This window comes from Parambassis ranga, chromosome 12 (assembly GCF_900634625.1).
Source record: "Parambassis ranga chromosome 12, fParRan2.1, whole genome shotgun sequence".
NCBI lineage: Eukaryota > Metazoa > Chordata > Actinopteri > Ambassidae > Parambassis > Parambassis ranga.
In genome coordinates, this window is record NC_041032.1 from 13,711,083 (window position 1) to 13,733,707 (window position 22,625).

The 22,625-nt window shown below is 43.5% G+C and overlaps 1 protein-coding gene across 1 annotated transcript in view; it reads right to left on the minus strand.

Annotated features, from left to right (window-relative positions):
* Positions 1-22,625, minus strand: part of LOC114444119 (netrin receptor UNC5D-like) — a 131,525-nt gene that overhangs the window by 25,819 nt on the left and 83,081 nt on the right. The window contains exons 4-5 of the mRNA XM_028418521.1: positions 5,632-5,775; positions 5,354-5,457 (exon numbers count right to left, since the gene is read on the minus strand). Of these exons, the coding sequence (XP_028274322.1) occupies positions 5,354-5,457; positions 5,632-5,775 (248 nt within the window). The remainder of the gene's footprint in view (positions 1-5,353; positions 5,458-5,631; positions 5,776-22,625) is intronic.

The following is a 22,625-nucleotide window of genomic DNA, read 5'->3' on the forward strand; positions in this document are numbered from 1 at the left end:
TGAGTTTTGGTCAGCTTTGTTTACCATAATCTAATCAGTTCATCCTTGGATCCACATGAACATATGTGCCAAGTCTGAATATATAAAAAAGTGACGTACATGTTCTCTTTGTTTAGCCACAGTACAAATCTGTTATGCAGGAGGACTGCACACACACACACACACACACACACACACACACACACACACACACACACACAGTACAACAAGGATCATTTTGCATTAACACTTGTGAAAGCATCATTTTCACTGAGAAGCTGGAGGAGGATTTCTGGAGAAGTCCTGAAGCAGATGGGCAGAGGGAAGAAGAGAAACATGTGGAACTAGTGAGAGATGTGACTAAAGAGAGAACAACTGATAGATAGTAGTGAAGGATTTAACCAAGTCTGGAAGTAAAGTGTCAGAGAAGACCGTCAGTAGAGTCCTTACTTCTGACTACAAATCTGTGGAGTGTACTAAAGAGCAGGGTCTATTCCAGAAGGCCATCAAATGTGGAGGAGAATATAGAAAGTGACTCCAGGCCTGGAGTCACTGTGATGAGCCCTTTTCAAGTTTCAAGTTTCAAGTTAATAATGTAAGCTTTCTAAATAAATATAGTATGTTTAAAATGTGTTTAAATTCCTTTGCTCCATTAAACAGAATGTTTGAAACATATGAAAAGGCGTTTTCATAGGGGGGTTATCTCTTACATTTGGAAATTCTCCCACTAAAGGAAATGAATGGTTAGCTTTTTCTGTTTCATGTTTTTGCTTTGATTAATCTGTCTCATCTCACCCCTCCTTTACTCCACCCCAGCACACGCTGCAGGAAGCATATAATCCCGGAGTGTGATATGCATTCTGCGTTGGTCCCAGAGCCTTCCCTTCAGGGTGGGGGTGGGGGTGGGGGGGAGCAATAGAAAGATGCACATGCTGATGAGAAGGCAGCGACAGGACAGACTCAAATGAGCCTGATAAGCCTCGCGCCTGGGGAGCGCAGGAAACGGATTTGCTTAATTGGCAAATTTGTTCCACTTAGATAGCAGCAACCAGTGTTGAACGTCACCACACCTCCACACCCAGCAGACAGAGCCCTACGGCGGGACGCTCGGGTGGTGTCAAGGTCACCATGTTGACCACTAAACCTGATCTGCACAAAGGCATTCCTGGGGCAGATGAAATGAAATGCAGCATCAAATAGCCAGCAGGGGGGTCCGTGAAGCATGCAGCGGAGTTTCATTTTTCTGATAGCTCTTTGAAAAAAAGATGAGAGCGAGCCGGCAGGCCCGGAGGACTGCGTGTTTATTTGCAGAAAAGTATCACCTTAAACTCAACGCACAAGTCTCACCACTGCCTCCTGAACACCCGATTATTGTGGAAGCAGCTGTAATGACCTACATTTACAACCATTTAAATGGGAAGTGAAAGCGACACGAAGACGATCACACAGCAATGCAGCAGGTTTTTGTTCCATCTGATTCAATTAAGGTTGAGTTTCATTAACGAGCACCCTCCTCCTTACACTTCCCTCGGTCATGTATGGCCTTTCCTCGATGCAACAATGACTTTCATGAAATCACATTAAACAAATGAGCCCTCCGAACCTGACAGCAGCATATTCTGGAGGCGGAGGAGGGGTGGCTAAACCCTTGTCGTGTCCTTGGTTTATCTCTCTACGCCGTCTCTGGAAATGTTATGTTTATCGCTGAATAATTACATTTTAAGCACTTCAAATGACTTTGGATGAGAAGCCTGATGATTAATTACACTTAGTGTGGAATACTTGGGCGGTTAATGTGGGGCTAATGGTTGTAAAACTTGTTTTTTCTTCCTGAAGTTATGGAAGACCTGCTTTTCTCTTCATCAATAAACTTTCCAATTTTCACTTCACTCATTAGGAGCTGATATCTTGGATGTAACTTTAAGTCAGCAGTCAGTTTGACAGTTTCCTCCTAAAGTCAGTCTTTGACATGAACGCTTCCTACTCGCTGCATAAACTAATCGCTCTCCTCCTTGTGGAAAATGCCTCCAGAAAATCAAACACTTAGTTTAAATGTTCATTAGGTCTGAACGTTCTCATCAGTTGATATACTGATTGCAATTTTCTGTGACAGTTATGTCACAGAAACTAATAGCTCCTGATGGCTCCCTAATTGTTTTCTCAGAGCTACATTATGCAGGCATTATTACTGTAACGATGCTTCTCCTCCAGTGCTTTCCACTGTGTTGAATGGATATTGAATTTGTGAAAGGATATATGAAAATCAATGATGCTAAGTTAACATTAGGGAGTCAAGAAACCATCAGAAAAACTTCAAAAGTCAATCTCCATGTTCAAATGGCCAACTTAGCAGATATCAACATGTTGGCCAGGCTCTGGCTGGCACCATCTTGGCAGTGCTTGCAAACTGGATGGGGACTGACTCGGTTTTTGAGACACCCTCAAGTGGATAGTCAAAGAACTGCAGTGTCTTGGACTTACGTCGCACTGTGAGGCAGGTTCCATGGCGATTGTCAGCATCTTGCGACCAAAGACAAGCTGAGATAAAAATCTACCGGTCTCTAGAGTCTCACAGTGTGACAGCTGCTACGAACTGTGACTCCACATCTACGTCCTCCTCCTCCTCCTCCTCGCATGTTGACGTACGTCTTAACCTGTGATCGCCTGCGATTCAGTGAACGGTCATCCTACTATGTGCACGCACCAAACCTGACGTCGTACCAAAGTTTATTACATTCACGCTGCATAGTGTGTCATGCAGTTGTCTTATAAGTTTGCTAAAAATCACACAGTGTAAACCGGGCATTACACCTGTCCGCCTCAGCTCCACTCACAGTCCACCTCCGCTCATTTCAGGATAAGCTGGGAGTCTACCAGGTGCTGCCAAGATGGCGACACTGAGCCTTAGAACTGCTCCTTCAGTCTAAATACTGCTCATTACATTACTTATATTTAACTGATAGTAAGAAAGAACGGGCCTCAGATCAACCTCGGTCTAACTGAAGATGTGTATATGTCTGTATTGTCACACCAATGAAATCTTGATTTGGAAAACAGTAGTCAGGGCCATTATGCAGACCGTCATCCTTAAAAATGACAGCGGACTTCACAGCCCACAAAATGCACATGATACTGTGTGTGTGTGTAATGAATGATTCAGCACACTCAAATGGAGCATCGATGTACCACGAGCCTCCCCAATGCATTGTGGTCATCAAATAGGCAACTCCTCATGCATTCATTAATGCGGCTCCGGCTAACAAAGAGAATGGTAATAGTAAATAATGCAGTGACAAATCCAGCTCCCTCTAGTCTGACTTGCACCTAGAGAAAAAAAAATACTCACATCCCGAGTTGGAGATGTGGCTGTGCTCTTCTCTCTTTTTGACTTGAGGCGCTGCTGAGAGGTTAAAGCCTTTTTTGTAACCAGCTCTGTGAAATTTGGTTCTCTGAGACGCTGAAGCTCAGCAGCTCCAGTTTGAGTTTTAAGGAATTGAGGTCATGATGCGGGCTGATTTATTTGTGTTATGGGGTTTATTTATTTCTGACATTTATTTGAAGGCTCTGCAATTTGCATCGCCTCATGATGGAAATTAATACTTGGGTTGCCAACAGTAAACTTCTGACAATAATCGCTCAGTTGACAAGATGCAAATGAAAGAGGTCCAAGTTTGTTTTGCTGTTTTAACACATACATGCCGTACAGCCGACTTTACAGCTGGAAATCCCCTTATGTCGCCGCTCCGTTTGTGTTCTCAGAGGCAACACTAGCAGTGAGCGAGGAAAGGATTTTATCCGCATCTCGCTGTAACTAAGCCACCCGGGAGTTTACTGGGCTGCTGTGTAGGATGTTAATGAAAATCAGAGAATGCCATATTATCTGTCCCAGCAGTGATAGAGGCAATAATCTGTGCACACTCTTAAGCAAGACCATAGAGAATGGATCATAGTAAAACAGTTTAAGCCTGCTTCAGTTTAGTGACAAGAGTTCGACTGGCTGCTTCTTTTTATAGACACAGCTGTTTACAATACATATTACACTTAAACGATGATATGAATGCCTTTAATTAAAGCAGAGAAACAAATGTTTTTTAAGGCCACTGAAACGAAAATTACTTCTCACTAAGAAATAAATATGTACTGTACATTATGTTTGATCTTAAATCAGAGATGTATTTTATTATTTATCTTTTCTCTCTACAGGCACACAGACATTGGTTTTATTTAAGGTGAGAACATGCACTAAGGTGCAGGAGTTCCTGGTCTCTAAGTGTGCCCACTCAAAATATTCAATTTTTTCTTCCACTAAAAAAAGTGTGTCTGGTTTTTGTTTGCAGCCCTTTATGATGTCATAAGGGGATAAGCCCCTCCTCCAGACCGCTTGGAATGCTACTGGTTTGACCCTGCTTTTGCTACCCACTGTATTTATACTCCTGCCTTGTTTTTACACGAGCACTGGCACAGAAGGGACATGGCTCTTTCTGAAAAAGGGGCAGGATCAACAGCAGCACATTAATATTTAAAGCTACAGACACTGAAATCACTTGTATAAAACAGGGCCATGTAGCAGTGTTTTGTCAGAATATAGTTCCAAAATTATAGTTTGATACCCTGGATTCCATTATTTACACTAAGCTAAGCTAAAAAAGAAACAAACCTTTCCTGGAAAGGGGTGTGGCCACTAGCAGCTCATTTGCATTTAAAGCTACAGACACTGAAACAGCCTGAAAAATGAATTACTCATTAATTAGTGCATGTAAAGGCTTGTCAATCACGTTGACATATTACTCTCTGGCTTCCACATGTCCTGTGCTTTGAAACCAGCTGGTGGGTTCTGTCATTTTGTTTACATATAGATCACACACTGTGCCTTTAAGGAAATGCAGGGCTTCAGATGGTTGGGCACACAAGCTTTGATATTGACATATCTGCCTACTGAGCCTCCACATGAAGGCACAAGAACATCAGAGCGCAGCACAACACAGCACCACTCAACAGGACTGTCCATGAGAGCCTCATGTTATATTCATAGTAAAAATTAAAATGGCAATGACAGGCATACACACTCAGCCTCAGAGGAGAGAGTAAGGGGATGATAGTAAGAGTGAAATGAAGATGTGACTTCTAAATAAGTCATAACCATACATCGATACCAAAAGATGACATAGCAAAGCATATGGAAAGAAACTAAAAATAGCTCCCAAAACAGAAGGGAAAGAGTCCAGATGTGTCTTTGATTTGTCGCAGCTGGAGAATAAGAAAAGAGTGTCTCATGAACACAGAAGCATACTGCACAAAAACAAGATGGGTGACGGCTCCTCTCCAGGCGACACAGCAGAAAATGTTACTTGTTTGAAGTGCAAGAAGCCCTCACCTCAGCCACAGGCACTCCCTCTGGGGGACGACAGTGCAACACAATCATGCCATTCAGAGGCACCTCAGCGCCTTGGGGGTCCTGTTCAAAGTTCTTCCTCAGGTCTAAAAGAAGAGAATAAACAGCCCGCATCAAGGAGCAACCAAACATCAGAAGTCAAATGTGTGACCTTTCTCTACACTCATGCAAACGTTCGCGGACGTAAAGAGTAACGCTTTCTATGAAATCACGCTGAGTGTGAGGTCAGTGTGATATTAAAGCCACACAGAGCTGCTTACAGGCGATCCGGACAGTCGCCTTGCGGCTCTTGGAGGTTCCCAGGTGACTCCAGGCGACACACAGACACCAGTAATCCTCCGGGCCATGGAAGTCCTCCACCTGCTGGCGCGACACATTGATCATCACTTCACGGATCTTCAGCCCTGCAGACAAAGACAAAAAAAAATAGATGATTGCTTAGATTAGCGTTCATTATATCGCAGGGAAAGATCAGTCAAAGAGATGAAGATTTGTTGGGACAAGATGATGAGGGAATTCTGAATCTGATAAGATTATCAGCGGCAAACAGATCTGCCATTTTGCCATTGGGAGATGGAGGAGGGGTGGCTTGTCAAACCAAATACATTTCAAAGATTCTGCTTGGACAATAACACTCATGAAGAGTTGACCACTTCATTCTGAACATGATCTCATTGCTCGCCTTGTTAAAGATTCAGGTTTGGCAAACCAATGGCCAGAAAAGCAAAACTCTTAATGCGCTAGAAATGATTTGTTTGTGAGCTTCCAGTCCTCTTTCACTACCCGTGAACGGTTATCCATTTATACAGAGGTGGCAGTAAATGCTTTCCAGCAGAGAGAAGGGACACATCAGCTTCACTTTGAAAGCATTTGAAGTGCCTCATTTAAGGAAGAAGAGAAAGGCAAAGGAGTGCAATTAAATCCCACATCTGTGTAACGAAACGTCCCATGACAATCAAATCATCTTCCATGCTGCACAACTTTGACTTTATGTGACACAGGTCATTCATTAATATCTGCATATTGTCAGTGACGCAGCCCATAATGAGCAAGGCATGAGACGAGCATTTTCTCAGACAACTGATGGGGATTTAAAAGCCCAGAATTTCAATTATGCCAGAGTATGCACAAAAGATGACAGGCTCGGACCATTAATGTGTAATAGGCTAGCTTTATTGGGTATCTAGGAAATTGCAGCTTTCAAGCAGCGTACGTGACGTCTGTCTAACCCTACAGAAACCTGCGCTTCAGTCAGCCAACTCGAGCAGATTTATTAATATGTGAATACGAAGTTAGGAACAGCTAATGTGTGGTGTCTAGGCTTGAAACTCATCACTCCTCGCAGCATGCAATTAAAGCCGTGCAGAAAGGTGGGGGGGGGGGGGGGGGGGTGACAATAACAAACAACCCTGAAAGAAAAACAGCACTGACGCCAAAGCTAACTGCTCAGCCGCAGGTAAAGCAAAGCCACAGTGTCACGCCTTCCTCGTGATGCTTTTATTCGACTGTATCATCAAATAATTTCATTATGCGTCCCCCGTGTGAAGCTCTTTTGTTGGTTTTAAAACGCACTCTATAAATAAACTGACATAACTCGGCTTGACAGGAGCCAGGCCTGTTCCTCCTCGTGTTGACGTGAGGACACATTCTGTAAGCTTCCCTGACAGAATTTGTCCTCACTTCTGGTAAATACACGCCTCTGGTTTTACAGTAAATACACACATGACAAAGTTTTCGATAGTGAGTCGGGTCTGGACTTTGCCTGGTTTGTTACACAGCGTGGAGCAGGATCATCAGTGTCAGATGGAGCTCAGATAAAAGTGACGGCTGTGTTTGTGTTAATTTAAACAAAAAAAGACTGAAAAGCTAAGGAAGAAGAAAGTATTAACCTCAGATTCATGTCTATGTTCTGTACTCTCAGCCCTGCCGAGGAGACAGTGTTAGCACTGACAGTGCAGTGTGTTGTGTCTGAAGGAGACATGGCTGAATGGGAGAATATCAGAGTGTGCAGTGGAGCTGTAGCAGCATCTCACTGGTTTAGGCAGACACAGTGAAAGTAAGAAAAGTAAGAAGTGGAGAGCAGGATTTACTGTCTGTGATTTCAACTCCAGTATTCAGCCAAGCTTGCATCACTATCAGGTCAAGGTCACGCTGTTTAATCATCCTCTATGTGACCAACACAAACTTTCAGTTTGCAGTGGAAGAACTTGACTGTTCTGACCTCAAGGCCTTCAGACACCTGACCTCATCACGCTCGAAGGGCTGGAGAGGGAAGCGGAAAAATGGAGACCTGCAAACACATATACTGACTGGCCTGTCCACAAAGTTTTAATGTATCTCATCACGTCTTTCTCCATCACATATGGGAGCGGCTGCTTTGTCTGTCTGCAGCGTAAAAACGAAAACTAGTGATGTCCACCATCAATAATTAGCTGCCATCAGCAGTCTGTCACTGCCAGCTCTGGATTTGCATCAAGCGCTGATGCAGCTGTAGGAAAGTAAAGAGTGAACAGTGAAGCTGCTGTCAATAAGATAAAACTGCAGACAGCAACACTCGAATACATGCATGGCTCGTTAGCAGTCCTTCATGTGTCGGCAGGCACTCCAGCAGCTGGAGAGTGAAAAGACAGAAGTGATACTTCGTTTCCTGAATATCCGCAGAACTTAAAGAAATCGTTTGATTTGATTTCTAGTGTTTATAGAACCATGTCATATCTTTAAGAGTTCCTGAAGGCAGCACTGATTTTTGAACAGCTTACACTTCGTGCTTAACAACACATCTCAGTGCAGCTGTTTAGAAATCAGCGCAAAGCTCGGCCTCTTGTGGCTCATTGCTTAATTTTCCTAGACCTGCACGTGCAGAGGAGCTGTCTCTCCACAGGCTTTTTTGCCGTCGCGCCGCACATTGCAGGCAGACGGCGGCTTAGACACGGGCCGGGATTAAATGAAAACTAATAATGTGAAATGAAAGGTTATCAAAGGAAGCCTAATGAAGTAATGTAAAACAGAAATGTTCTCCGAAGACTCTGTAATCCTCTGCAATGACTGACTGATATTATATACAATGCACCCACTCCCCCCGCCGCCGCCACACACACTCACACACACAAACACAGCATCCACTCCTGCTTTCCTCTGCTACAAATTAGAGACTTAATCAACATGCCTGATTAAGTGAGAGTGCTGCAGATTCAACTACAGGGGAAAAAAACACACAAGCACTCCAGTGAGGGGTAAATTTGTCATCAAATCATTTTTCATTTTGCAGTGTCAGTGTGTCACTGAACTCCTTTGGCAGCAGTGATGTCAATAATTATGAATTTATTATTTCGATGTGAATGGATTAATTCATCATTCTTCAACCACTCTTCATCTGATGCTATATAAAAAACCTGCATTTATACATGGACGAGCCCTTCATGAAGCTCTAAGCTGAACCTTAGACTGTACATAAAGATCAATGACATGACAGTGTCACAGTGCATGATGCCAAGACATGTGGATCAGGTGGCTGGCTGCAATATAGGTCATAAATCCAGCCTCCACCGTCTTATTGGAAGGGACATGGGACACAGGATTTGGTTTGACTTTTTCAGCCACCATAAGTCAGAAATTTTGCCCTCACTTTTGAACAGTAGGCGGGACAGAGCTGCATTATCAAGCTTTTTTATAGAGACTATGGGCTGAACCGGCACAAAGATGGAGCATATGGGTGGAGCTGTAAAATGTTACATAGACAGTTATTATGTGGGTCTTGGTTACCGTGGTTACAAGTCCTGCCCCTTCTACAACACTATTCACTGAAGTGCTGCAGGTTCGTGGCATCTGAAAGGACTTCCAAGTCCTGCAGACCACCTTTTTCAGACTCTGACTCTGTGCTGAGGTGTGCACCAAGCAGCGGGGAATAAAGCCAACACAGAGATGCTAAAAACCGCTTTCAGTTCCTGCGATTGGCCACTGGATGCTGGCTCCAGAAGAGAGTCCATTTTTACTTTTCTACAAAAAACCCTACTGTAACATGATTAATGAAGCTGATGAGAAGATTGTTTTTCTACAGAGGCACAGTAGCTGAGCATAAATATGACTTAATAATTTTCATAATTTTTTAATCAACTATAGCACATAAGCAATGAAAGTGGGTCAGTCCATCTATGCTTGTCTGGCAAACTGTGAAGAATCATCATCAATTCACATTTTCAGTTTAAAAATCTTTGTTGTAAATAACTGCCGTTCCATCTCCCTCAGATCTAAACTTCAGCGTGTGCTTTTAGACAAGACAATCTCACTACTGGCTTGTGGCAATAGCCTGCAGCGCTAAGAGGACTTGGGAAATGGGTTTAGTCATGTTGTCTCTTAATTCACAAAAGCTTTTTCACAATCAGACCTCCTCATCTTTATTAATGACGAGGAAAACGGGGGAAAAACAGCCCAATGAATAAACAACAAGTCAACTCCTTCCTGATGCAGTGGTTTTTAAGGTGAAAGCAGTCAAACTGACTCAGAGGCTGGAGGGAACTCTACAGATTCACTGCAGTCAGAGGGTTTCTAACCACTGAACAAGACTAAAAAAACATCCACAGCAGCTTTCATATGCTATCAGCCAGGGAAAGGCTGATATCTCCACTTAACTGGAACAACTGCCGGTTATATATGTTGCACCTTACTGTAGATTTCACTGATGCATTCAGGGCACTTGAATGTTGTCTGTAAAAATATATTTGTCCAATCATTCTTTGAGCTTGCACTTTGAGTCTGTAAGAGAGGTTCTACCTAAACTCCCGATTAATTCAAATACAGGCACAGAAGTGGAGCAAAAGCAGGGCGTAAGCTGGCAGGAAGGCTGTGAGCTGGTGGTGGAGGAGGTGAAAATTGACCAGTTTTTAGCACGCTCAAATATCTTTCCATGAAGTAGCTTTTCATTTGAAAGTAACATCAGAAAGTAATTTTCTTTCTTGACAGTCTGTGTTAGAGAAATTATACATTAAGTGCTGCTAAAAGCCATGTCCCTGTGTTCAGGAACATATTACCTTCCATGAGCGTGTCCCTAGATGCCTGTTTGTTTTCCCTCTGTCCCTCCTGCGCTCCCTCTGCGCTGCCTTCAGGTTCCTGCCAGTGGCTGTTGACAAAATGCCACAAAGCCTGGACAACAGGCCTGGAGGTGGAGCAGCTTCCACTTGTACCTTCAATCATGTTCTTTAATATGCCTCTAATCTGGTCTTTCTGCCTTGTTATGTGTCTCTTTTGGATTGTTGGCATGAGGCCGGTGGTTTCTTTCTCCCTGTTTCAGCCCATTGTGAGGCCTTGGCAGGGCTGATGAAGAGGCCGGGGACTGCCAGCTACAAGTGGCTTGATCGGAGCGGCGCAGCAGGACCCGACTGGTGTGGCTCTGCTCAGCCATGCCTAGGATGTCTCTGTCGTACTTAACGCTGAAGCAGAGGGGGGGGGGATTTTCAGACTTGTGTTTGTGTGAGGGATCCTCGTGAGGCAGCTGTGTACATAGTGGGTGACACAGCGTGGGCTGCGGGTTGAGGTTGGTGGATATAGCTTTAGGAGAGCATCTGTCTGATGTGAACTCAGCTTTGGGGAAATGTTTTTGTTGATGTGACATTGCGGCATGCAGCTCAGCATGAGGGGGCTGTAAGGGCTGGCTGGGGGCCAGATGCAGACGAACCCTGCTAGACAAGCGGAACATGCTCCCAGCAACGTCTTCAGTCTGGTCCCAGCTGTGTGTGTCACACTTAATCCTGGAACCAAAGGGACGCATTACTCCGCGCATAAAAAAAAAAAAAAAAGAAAGTAATAATAATAATTTAGCCATTAAGATGCTGCAAGTTTTTATTTGTGTCATTCCCCCAGTTGACTTAATATTCATCCAAAAACTGCTTGTCTGCTTATTAGGAACCTCTTCTGCATACACAAGTAGTTTTCACTCTGTGGGCCACTTCATTTGTTTCACTTCCATTTCTTTACTAATGGTTTGTGACACCGACAGACTCGGAGGCATCTCAACCGGTCCGCACCGCTCTCCCTTTGTTGTGAGTTCATGCCTGGTTGATGCTATCTCGCAGACTGCTGCGGATCACAATACACAACCGTGGAGTCAGCCTTTGACAGGGCATCATCAGGAGCAGATATCCATATACTTCCTCGATCCACCCAGTATTCATACACGCTATCTCTTCATCACTGGATCGCCCTCCTTCTCGAAACAACTGATGTGGTATCCATTTTCAGCCTCTCATTCACCCTCTCCATTTCCAATGTCCTCTTTCTCCTATTATCCCCTCTTTCTCTTATCTCTCCATCAGGGTATCATCCTTTCAGCTGAAGTGTGTAGGCACAGATATCCCCTCTGTTCCACCTTCCTCTCTCCTCCTCTTTCACTCTGTCCTTCAGTAATCTCTTGACTTCTATCACTCATTTCCATCTCAGCAGAGACAAAAATAAAGTTCTATAACAGTCCAGGGCACACCCTGTCATAGGAACTAATTGATTTAATGTCTGTAAAAGAAATAATTCTAAAGAGTTTATCAGAGTTTACATTGCTGAGGGGTGGTTTAGATCAGTGGTCCCCAACCACCGGGCCGGGGACCGGTACCGGTCCGTGGGTCATTTGGTACCGGGCCGCACAGAAAGACTGAGCAAAACATATATTATTCATTATCTGAGTCTGAAAGCTGTTTCATTTATAAATCGATCACATTCATCCGCCTGTGCCTTTAAGCACCTGCCCAGACGCTTGTCTCGGTCACGGGATACGGAACCCCAAAATTAAGCCCACAAGCAGCAAAAATAAATAAAAAACAAACGTCTTTGGAGAGCTTCTTCGGAAAGGGGAAAAGGCCTAACGAGGAGACAGAAGAAGAGGAGCCTACCCCTTCAAAGAAAAAGAAACCCGCATTTAAAAGACTATATCAGGAGTCCTATTTAAAATACGGATTTATTGCAACAGGTGATTCTCACACACCAAGTCCGCTCTGAGTGATGTGGCGACAGACTCGCAAATGAGGCAACGAAGCCTTCAAAACTGCGAGACCGAGCACCCTGCATTAAAAGACGAGCCATGGAAGAAAACATGAACAAGAACGACTGAAGCAATAAATGACGGCCAAAACAGAATTACGGAGTGGACTGGACATAAGAAACACACTCCGGGTGTCATGTCTCCCATTATCCCCAGATGGGACCGCCTCATTGCTGAGAAAGCTCAAAGGCTCCCACTAATTAAGCATAAGAGTATAAGTTGTCTCTTTATGCACTTTTTTTTTCTGTGCCGGTCCGTGAAAGTATTGTTTTACATGATACCGGTCCGTGGTGCAAAAAAGGTTGGGGACCGCTGGTTTAGATGATTACATGGAGTGTCTAGCTGAGCATTGTCTGCCTGTGCTTTATCAAAAGGCTCTCTGCAGGCTGAGGCTCAGCAGCGAGGATAAGGAAATAAATGCTGTTGAAGCTGTCAGCAATACTCATGTTGACCAGAAAGCTGATCAATGTCCCTTTTATCTTAACAAAATCCAAACTTTGAGGTGAAAGACTATCAGATCAAAGGCAACGGTGTAGTTTCAAAAATCGATAAAGGATTTTCTGAGTTACAATTTAGTTTACAATCTTCCCTTCTCCCCCACGGGGTATTTCCCTTACTCACTCTCCAGATACAGTTTCAGGCCTTACAGTTTTCAGGTCTTAAACATTAGGAAGGACGAGCCTTCACAGCTTCAGGAGCTGCACAGCCACATTTGAATGTATGTTCTTCATGGAAAACTCTCCTCATTCATGTTTACAGAGGGGACTCCCATTACTGTCAGCCCTCATCAGGCTCACGCTTCAGGGTTCAGGTTAGGACGGGGGCCAAAGCTCGGGCACGCAGAAATGAACGAGGAACATATTACACAAACGTCAATTTTTTATGAACTTTAAATATTACATGTGCAAGAAGACCCAGGAAATCTGACTTTGTTATTCCCTTCATCCCAAAACATGTAAATAAAGCTCGGAGCCCCATGTAATGTCATAATCCTGCTATGTATTTTCTTTTTTCCTTTGTGAGAGGGGTGTGGCTTGCAGCAGCTCATTGCATTTAAAGCTACAGATACTGGACTAGAATAGCAGGAAAATAAAATCTGTTCCTCCTCACCAATATGAAATTGCAGCAGTGGAAAATGCAAACACACATCCATTAACCCATTAGGTGGTACTGTTCTCATCACTTGTCAAAAAAGTGTAAAGAAATCTGAAAGGATGCTACTTCAATGGTAATTAGTGGTAATTATTCATAACACTCCCATCAATCAGCTCTATTCTTTCTATTAAAACCGTGGTGTAACTCTCTCCCTTGGCATGTTCCTGAAAGTCTTTTAGAATTATTGGTGCAGAAGAGAGAGACCGTGTGCCGTGTTTTTATTTTCCAAAGTCAATTCTGGAGAGCATAAACAGTCGAGCTATTCCAGCAGGTTCAGATAGAATCTATGCTGCTCTCTGTGGCTTATAATGCAGCCAACCACTCTGCTGCGTTTATAGGCTTTTACAAGTCTGACAGACTCTTATCATGTATTTGTTGGAGGAAAAATACATATATTACAGAACAATATTCAGCTTTTATTATTTATTTTCGATTGTTTGCTCTTCGATTTTCACCTTTATTTATTCTATAGGCCTGTACTATTTGCTTGTTTTGATTTACGTGTGCCTGTTTGTAAAGATTGATCATTGTTCGTACGAGCTTTTAATATTTCATCTAATTATTTCGATGATTTCAGACTCGCTTTGTGACAGAATGCAGCTTTGTAGTAAACCTCTTGGTCCCTTTCTGCATTCTCCTCTCACCAAAAGCTTAATTTTTATGACAGACCACAAGAAGCATTTCTGATGTGTGTTTCTGTTCGGTATTTTCATATCCTGCAGAAAATGTGCGAGAAGAGAGACACAAACAGAGAGTCGTTTCATTCAAATGAGGCACCACAAAGCAAAGTGTTGGTATATATATTTGTGAAAGCTGGGTCATAAACTTGCTGAGAATAGACGTATGAGAAGCAGCTTGTGTCGATGAGCGCGCGCTGAATCCCTGGGAGGAGTCACAGTTCCAGGAATAATGTTAATAGCATAAATAAACAATTTGAGTTAACACTTCCAAATGAGGAGAAAAACACTCTGCAGGGAGCTACAAACGAATATAGGTGTTACTCGGCTTCTACAGGTGCTGAAAACACAAAAATCTTCACTTTAATTAAACCCACACAACTGTCAGAAGAAGGAAGAAGCATGAGACAAATTTGCAGCCTGCAATTTAAAAAGTGGAGCAGGGGCAGAGCCTCTGCGCGCACTGATTCACTGTGTTTACATTGATTAAATGATGTGGAAACAGCAGTAGGCTGCTGCAGAATAACCACCACACACTCATCAGACTGCTCAGCGAGACACCTGTCAGTGTGCCGTGTTATGTACCAGAGCTGTGGACACACTGGACACAAGCACTTCACAGGAGGGGAAACTCAAAAGACCAATAAAAAGGTTAAGATTGTTCTCATTAGTGTTCATTCTTACCTCTTTCTGTTTTTCTCTCTTTTCCAAAACAACAAAAGGATTTACCAGCAGGCGATATTCTCGAGTGTCATGGCCTCCTTTTTAGTGTCTGGTGATACTTGGCATCTCATTTTTAATTCTTGAAATGTATTTTTAGCTGTGTTATGATGTGAAGCAGAAATACAAACAGGGTCCAAACTAATGGCTAAAAAGCATTTACGGCAGCAGCAATTTGTGAGATTTGAAAACACTGAAAATAACTTTAGTTTTAATAGAATGTTAAAAAAAAGAGCAATGACCTTATGACAAAGACATTAATGCATTGTGCTGCTGACAGTCTAGCATAGAAATAGCCCAATAACTGACCTCTATGTTGATCTCCAGAAGTCTACACTTCAGGAATTCAGTAATCTTTGCTCTTAAGTGAGCTCAGCGCTAGCTTCTAGTTATCTGTCATCACTGGTGGAGAAACATCTAACACCCGCTGTCAAGCACGGCGGTGGAGAGGTGATGATTTGGGTTTGTTCTGCAGCCACAGAACCACAGACTATGAACTTCCTCTGAACAATGATCTGAAGCACGGCGGCAGATCTACATCAGAATGGCAAAAAAATAAAAGAATCAAGGTTTTGGAATGGCGTAGTTAAAGTCCAGACCTCAAACCATTTGAGGTGGAGGGACTTTTAAGATCTGAATCTCAGAATAATCTGAGAGACTGATAAAGTCATACAAGGAAACATGTTATACTCCACGTTACTGCTGCTAAAGGTGGATCTATTTTTTATTTTTGGCTTCATTGGCTCAATAAACAACGGCACAGTAAGGGTTAAATGTTGCTCATCTGAGGTTGTATGTATGCCTAATACTAAGCTCCACAGACTCTGCTCCACGTTTGCCTTTAACAGCCACCCTGTTCTTTGGCTGCTGTGCTTTGTTATATTCACATCAATAAACGCTGCATCTTAAAAACACCATTTTTTTCCCCCTTACTTTCAACACGTAAGGCTACGTCTGCTCATAAGGTATGAGAGCAGCAATGAAACCATCTGAGTATTAGCACTGCAGTCCTCAGCCTGCTTTACCATTTCATGATTATCCCAACAAAAGCTGCTCTCTGTCATTCAACAATATCTGCCTCTCACAAGAGTCACTGCAATTTATAACGACCAAATAATCAGTGGGTTTTCAAAGAGAACTTGAGCATCGGTTGCTACCAGCGGTAACAAAATCCTCCAGGTTTGGTGAGTTAGTAAGATTTTGAACCTCGAGACAGCAAAATATTCATTGCTGTGGGCAAATCACATGACACAGCATCTGGCTGCCTGTGGGGCTCTCTGTAGAGAGGGTTCCCCCGAGCTCCAGGGAATTAGCATTAAACGCTATGAGTTTTTATATTTAATGTGCTTCCATTCATACACATAAATAAGAGAATATGTGGACTGTCGTTGACTCTAAAAATTAAGTGACAAGCAAATCACGACTTCCACCTTGAACAATAACATTTATATTACAATTTTTCAGCCTCAACCATTATATTAGCTATGCTGCTATAGGCTTACAGGGGGGGTCACCGACACGGTTTACTGAGCAGTCCTCCTTTTATCTGGCTGGCCATCAGCAGGAAGGTCCCACCCTACCCCCCTATGAGCTGGGTCCAGCTCAAGGTTTCTTCCCATTTGAAGGGGAGTTCTTCGTTGCCAATGTTGCCTTAACTACTTGCTTGCGATTCAGGGTCTGAACAAGCTTCTCTGCCTTTTTCCCCTGATGGTAACCAGACTGAGAGATTTTAAATCCACGCACAATAATCTTTAAACCTTTCCATCAATCTCTGGAAGAGTCTCCTACTCTGCTCATGTTCCTACAGCCTGAACATGTCCATGTGCTGGTAAAGTCAGAGGATGTGGTGACCCAGAAACACAGTGATGTTTATCTCACACAGGATTTCTTTATTGATGGTTAGATTAATATATTTCAGGTTGACAGCAGCCCATTGCCCAGGTAATGGTTTGAACAGCACAACAGTGTTATTATCCACTGCATAATGACAATAAATGGGCATTCATTAGAGGTTCTATGACCTACACTACATCTTACAGTGACAGTTTGAACTGTGATTTGAGAAGACGGATCTGTTCTCCTCCCTTAAACTGTGAAAAACATGCCCCAGTTCCTTTAGAAAACACATAAACCACAAGTCAAGTAAAGACAATGCTGTCATCATCTGACACGGCTGCATTTGTTGCTGAGCAGTGCTTAAGATTTAAGTTACATGCACACTTGCAACCTGCTGTAAATAGATGCGGTCTGTGCCCAGAGCCAGCTGTCAAGGTTATCTCTGCGCTGCTGTAACAACACATCTATTTTAAATAAAGCTCCATTTCCATCATGCTCTGCATGTCATTCATCAAGCAACATTTCAAGAAGTCGATGTTTGGAAACTAAAGGGGGAAAAGTGAGGCAGCCTAATTTCCTTCAGACGAACGCTGCTCGTGCTCCTCGCTCAGCCACGGAAACTTGAGCAGTCAGGATTAGCGCGCTGAGAAGATGAGTTACAGGTATGAAATATTTAGCCATTACATGGTGTTAAAAATATCATTTTACTCTGCTCCACATCTCACAGAATGTGAAAAACAGAACATGATTCATCTGGTTGAAATAGGCCGTGCATTGTGCCAGCGTTCCTCATGCATGACAGCTGAAGCTATTCACATCGGCTACAATGGATGTTTTCCCCCGGTATATATTCTATATTTCCTTTCCCTTCGCTGCCATTTTGCCTCCTAAAAGGCACATCAGAGAACAAAATAAAACAGCACAACACACAGGTAAAATGTGTCTCCCTAAAGCCGCCTCTGGGTAGATGTGGTCTCTATCCTCAGCCTTAAAAAGGCCCCTCTGGTCAAACAGTGTCAGGGCATGTGTGGCTAAGTCTGTCTGCATTTAATTCACAGCTTACTGCTTTAATAGCTACAGCCCCCTGCTCACTGCTGAACCCAGGGGCCACAGCACCACCTGAGTCAGACTATAATAGCTTGTACTGAGATATATCTGCTCAGCCGCCTCCTACAGATGAAGCAGGATGGACAGCCAGAAGTGTGCAACATGTTCATTTTCACAACACGAGGCCCGCTGGCTCACCTCTGCCTGCATGTAACACAGACACTGATACAGCCCCGCAGAAATTCTCTGTATGCCCGACCTCTGAGCAGCAAAGACACATGTCTATAGCTGCAGAGCACTAAGTTTTTATAATATGTATGCGTTTAAAGATGAGATATGTATTTTGTTTGTGTGCAACAGAAAATTGTGAAGATGTGCAACAGAGAGAGATTACTGAGACCCAAGAAAAAAGGAGAGATGAAGACGAAGAAGAAATGCATTCTGTTTTTCAAGCCTGCAGCAAGTCTGTGCCAAAAAGTGTCCTTTGAAGATAAGCTGTCATTTCACCACATACAAGTCAGCATGATGTATAATCTAAAGCCCCTTTCACACTGGACAAAAGCAAACACCCACTAACATCTAGCTTTTGTCTTCAATAGGGAAAGGGTACAATCAGCGTTCGTTCCCATGTCAAACGGCTCGGCAGCAGTCACCGCTTTTTATCTGCACAAGCTGTCAGCAACAACTCCAACCTCCGGGGCTGAGAGAGGACGCGTAGCGCCAAAAAATCCTCGCAGTTCCTTGAATGGCCACTAGAGGCTGGATTCAAAAATGATTCAATCCTTGGAGAGTGAAATGCTCACGTTCACAGCACAAATACAGTTATTAAACTCACCTGTTGATACATACACTCAACAAAAATATAAACGCAACACTTTTGTTTTTGCTCCCATGTTTCATGAGATGGACTTGAAGATCTAAACTTCATTCCAGATACACAATATTACCATTCCTCTCAAACAGTGTTCACAAATCTGTCTAAATGTGTGATAGTGAGCACTTCTGCTTTGCTGAGATAATCCATCCCACCTCACAGGTGTGCCACATCAAGATGCTGATCTGACATCATGATTAGTGCACAGGTGTACCTTAAACTGCCCACAATAAAAGGCCACCCTGAAATGTGCATTTTGTTTCTGCTTTATTGGCGGTCTGGGGACTCAGAACCAGTCAGTATCTGGTGTGACCACCATTTGCCTCATGCAGTGCAACACATCTTCTTCGCATAGAGTTTATCAGATTGTCTATTGTGGCCTGTGGAATGTTGGTCCACTCCTCTTCAATGGCTGTGCGAAGTTGCTGGATATTAGTGGGAACTGGTGCACGCTGTCGTATACGCCGGTCAAGCACATCCCAAACATGTTCAATGGGTGACATGTCCGGTGAGTATGCTGGCCATGCAAGAACTGGGACATTTTCAGCTTCCAAGAATTGTGTACAGATCCTTGCAACATGGGGCCGTGCATTATCTTGCTGAAACATGAGGTGATGTTCATGGATGTATGGCACAACAATGGGCCTCAGGATCTCATCACGGTATCTCTGTGCATTCAAAATGCCATCAATAAAATGCACCTGTGTTCTTCGTCCATAACAGATGCCTGCCCATACCATGACCCCACCACCACCATGGGCCACTCGATCCACAACATTGACATCAGCAAAGCGCTCACCCACACGACGCCACACACGCTGTCTGCCATCTGCCCTGAACAATGTAAACCAAGATTCATCCGTGAAGAGAACACCTCTCCAACGTGCTAGACGCCATCGAATGTGAGCATTTGCCCACTCAAGTCTGTTACGGCGACGATCTGGAGTCAGGTTAAGACCCCGATGAGGACGACGAGCATGCAGTTGAGCTTCCCTGAGACGGTTTCTGAAAAGTTTGTGCAGAAATTGTTTGGTTATGCAAACCAATTGTTTCAGCAGCTGTCTGAGTGGCTGGTCTCAGACGATCTCGGAGGTGAACCTGCTGGATGTGGAGGTCCTGGGCTGGTGTGGTTACTCGTGGTCTGCGGTTGTGAGGCCGGTTGGATGTACTGCCATATTCTCTGAAACGCCTTTGGAGACGGCTTATGGTGGAGAAATGAACATTCAATGCACGAGCAACAGATCTGGTTGACATTCCTGCTGTCAGCATGCCAATTGCATGCTCCCTCAATGCTTGTGGCATCTGTGGCATTTTGCTGTGAGACAAAACTGCACATTTCAGGGTGGCCTTTTATTGTGGGCAGTTTGAGGTACACCTGTGCACTAATCATGATGTCAGATCAGCATCTTGATGTGGCACACCTGTGAGGTGGGATGGATTATCTCAGCAAAGCAGAAGTACTCACTATCACACATTTAGACAGATTTGTGAACAATGTTTGAGAGGAATGGTAATATTGTGTATCTGGAATGAAGTTTAGATCTTCAAGTCCATCTCATGAAACATGGGAGCAAAAACAAAAGTGTTGCGTTTATATTTTTGTTGAGTGTAATTAAGTTCGTAGAGAAGATTGAAGCAAGGCGTCTGGACTTGTAGAGTTTTCTAGAAGACGTTTCGCTGCTCATCCAAGCAGCTTCATCAGTTCTAACTGTTTGGTGGGGAAACATGGTTTATATGTGGTTACAGACCTATGTGGGTGGGTCTGGGTAAAACTTAAAAAAAAACTTACAAACAATAGCACTAAATGTTTCCATACTTACCTGTGATGTTCTGGCTGACTGGGCCAGGTGTGTCTAACGACTGGCTAACGACTATGAAACTGCCGGAGGGGGACTGGTTGACAGCCCTTTGTTCTTACTGTGAGTATGTGCAAACTTCCTGGGAATGGATGGAATCACTGCATTGTATGTGGTAGAAAGATGATGTCTGTACATTGGAGAAACTAAACAACCACTCCACAGAAGAATGGCTCAGCACAGGAGAGCCACCTCCTCAGGACAAGACTCAGCTGTTCACCTCCACCTCAAAGACAAAGGACACTCCTTTGAGGACAACAACGTTCACATTTTAGACAGGGAGGAAAGGTGGTATGAAAGAGGAGTCAAGGAAGCCATCTATGTTAAGCTGGAAAAACCTTCCCTTAACAGAGGTGGTGGCCTCAGACATCATCTTTCTACCACATACAATGCAGTGATTCCATCCATTCCCAGGAAGTTTGCACATACTCACAGTAAGAACAAAGGGCTGTCAACCAGTCCCCCTCCGGCAGTTTCATAGTCGTTAGCCAGTCGTTAGACACACCTGGCCCAGTCAGCCAGAACATCACAGGTAAGTATGGAAACATTTAGTGCTATTGTTTGTAAGTTTTTTTAAGTTTTACCCAGACCCACCCACATAGGTCTGTAACCACATATAAACCATGTTTCCCCACCAAACAGTTAGAACTGATGAAGCTGCTTGGATGAGCAGCGAAACGTCTTCTAGAAAACTCTACAAGTCCAGACGCCTTGCTTCAATCTTCTCTACGTATGATGACCTGGATGACTGAGAATCTTCATCAACATGTAATTAAGTTCATTCACTCATGCGCCACCCCTTTGGATCAACAGGAGATAAAGGTTCTGCCAGAATGGTGACGGCTGGAGCCTCCCACACTGCCACTCTTCAAACAAGATACCACGGAAGGTTCGTCCATTTTTTTATCCGGTGCACGTGCCAATTTTCATGCCAATTATGCTTTCAAAACCAAAAAATCAGAACATAAAAAAGAAAAAGTACTGGTGTGTCCACGTTATGGTGGGGTTCATTGTGTTCCTGCTACACTGACTGAGTCCATGTGAAGTTTGTTATTTGGACCGCTCCACTGTGCACACATGATATGTGAATAAATGATGGCCTTAATATTGGAGTCTCTTTGCTGCTTTCAGAGGGAGGCTGTTGGAGTGTGCAGGCAGTGTGGGCTGTCAAACATGGCCAGGTCTAGTGTTCTTAAAATTTTACTGATATTGGCATTCACTTGGGAACATTTTGTATCTGTAAGAGATGTTTTTTTTCAAGTCACGCCAGAGGGCCGCTGCTTATTTTCTAGTTTATCTTATCGTTTGGGGACACTTTGGTGCTTCATTCACATGCAGTTAGGTCCCACTTATGTCTTTTATACACAACTAACATATTGAGGAGATATTATGTGTGATACAGTGCAAAGTTTAAACCACACCTACAAGCTTTTCCCTACAATAAAGCTACATTTAAGCCTCCATTCTAGAGTAAATCCATGGCAAAGTAATGGAACTAATTGTGTTTTTATAAGGTACGTTTAAATCTAATAACACACTCACTATAAGAAAAGTATAATTGTATTCACTGTGTTTCCATTAGTAGTACAATAAGCTGTAAGTATTAATCACTGTGCTCTTATTAGCATAGAATGAGCCCATCATTTCCTCCACAATGGTGCTCAGCATGCTGCGCCTCCATGCTTCTAGTCACCTTGAAAAGACAAACCTGCTGCTTACACAAAGCCAAACGACAATGTCTGGCAGCTTAGCATGTAAGCTAAGACCTGTAAGTTTACAATAAAGTAACTGAATTGCTGTTACTGTGGCTGCAAAGCAAACAGAAAATCCAGGGCTGATAAATGAAAGATTTAACTGTCAGAGCCTTGCAGTTCCTCCTGTAGCCTCTGGGGGCTGGCTCCAAAAGTGAGTCAATCCTCATAGATTCCCAAGTCAAGATGCTCTGAGCTGCGATGCTTGATGAAAAGCCCCCTGGTGGTGAAGTCACACCCAAGACAGCAGCAGCCAAAAGGGAGTGGGGACCCTGGCCCTACTTTCTACTTAATTTCCCCATGGGGATTAATAA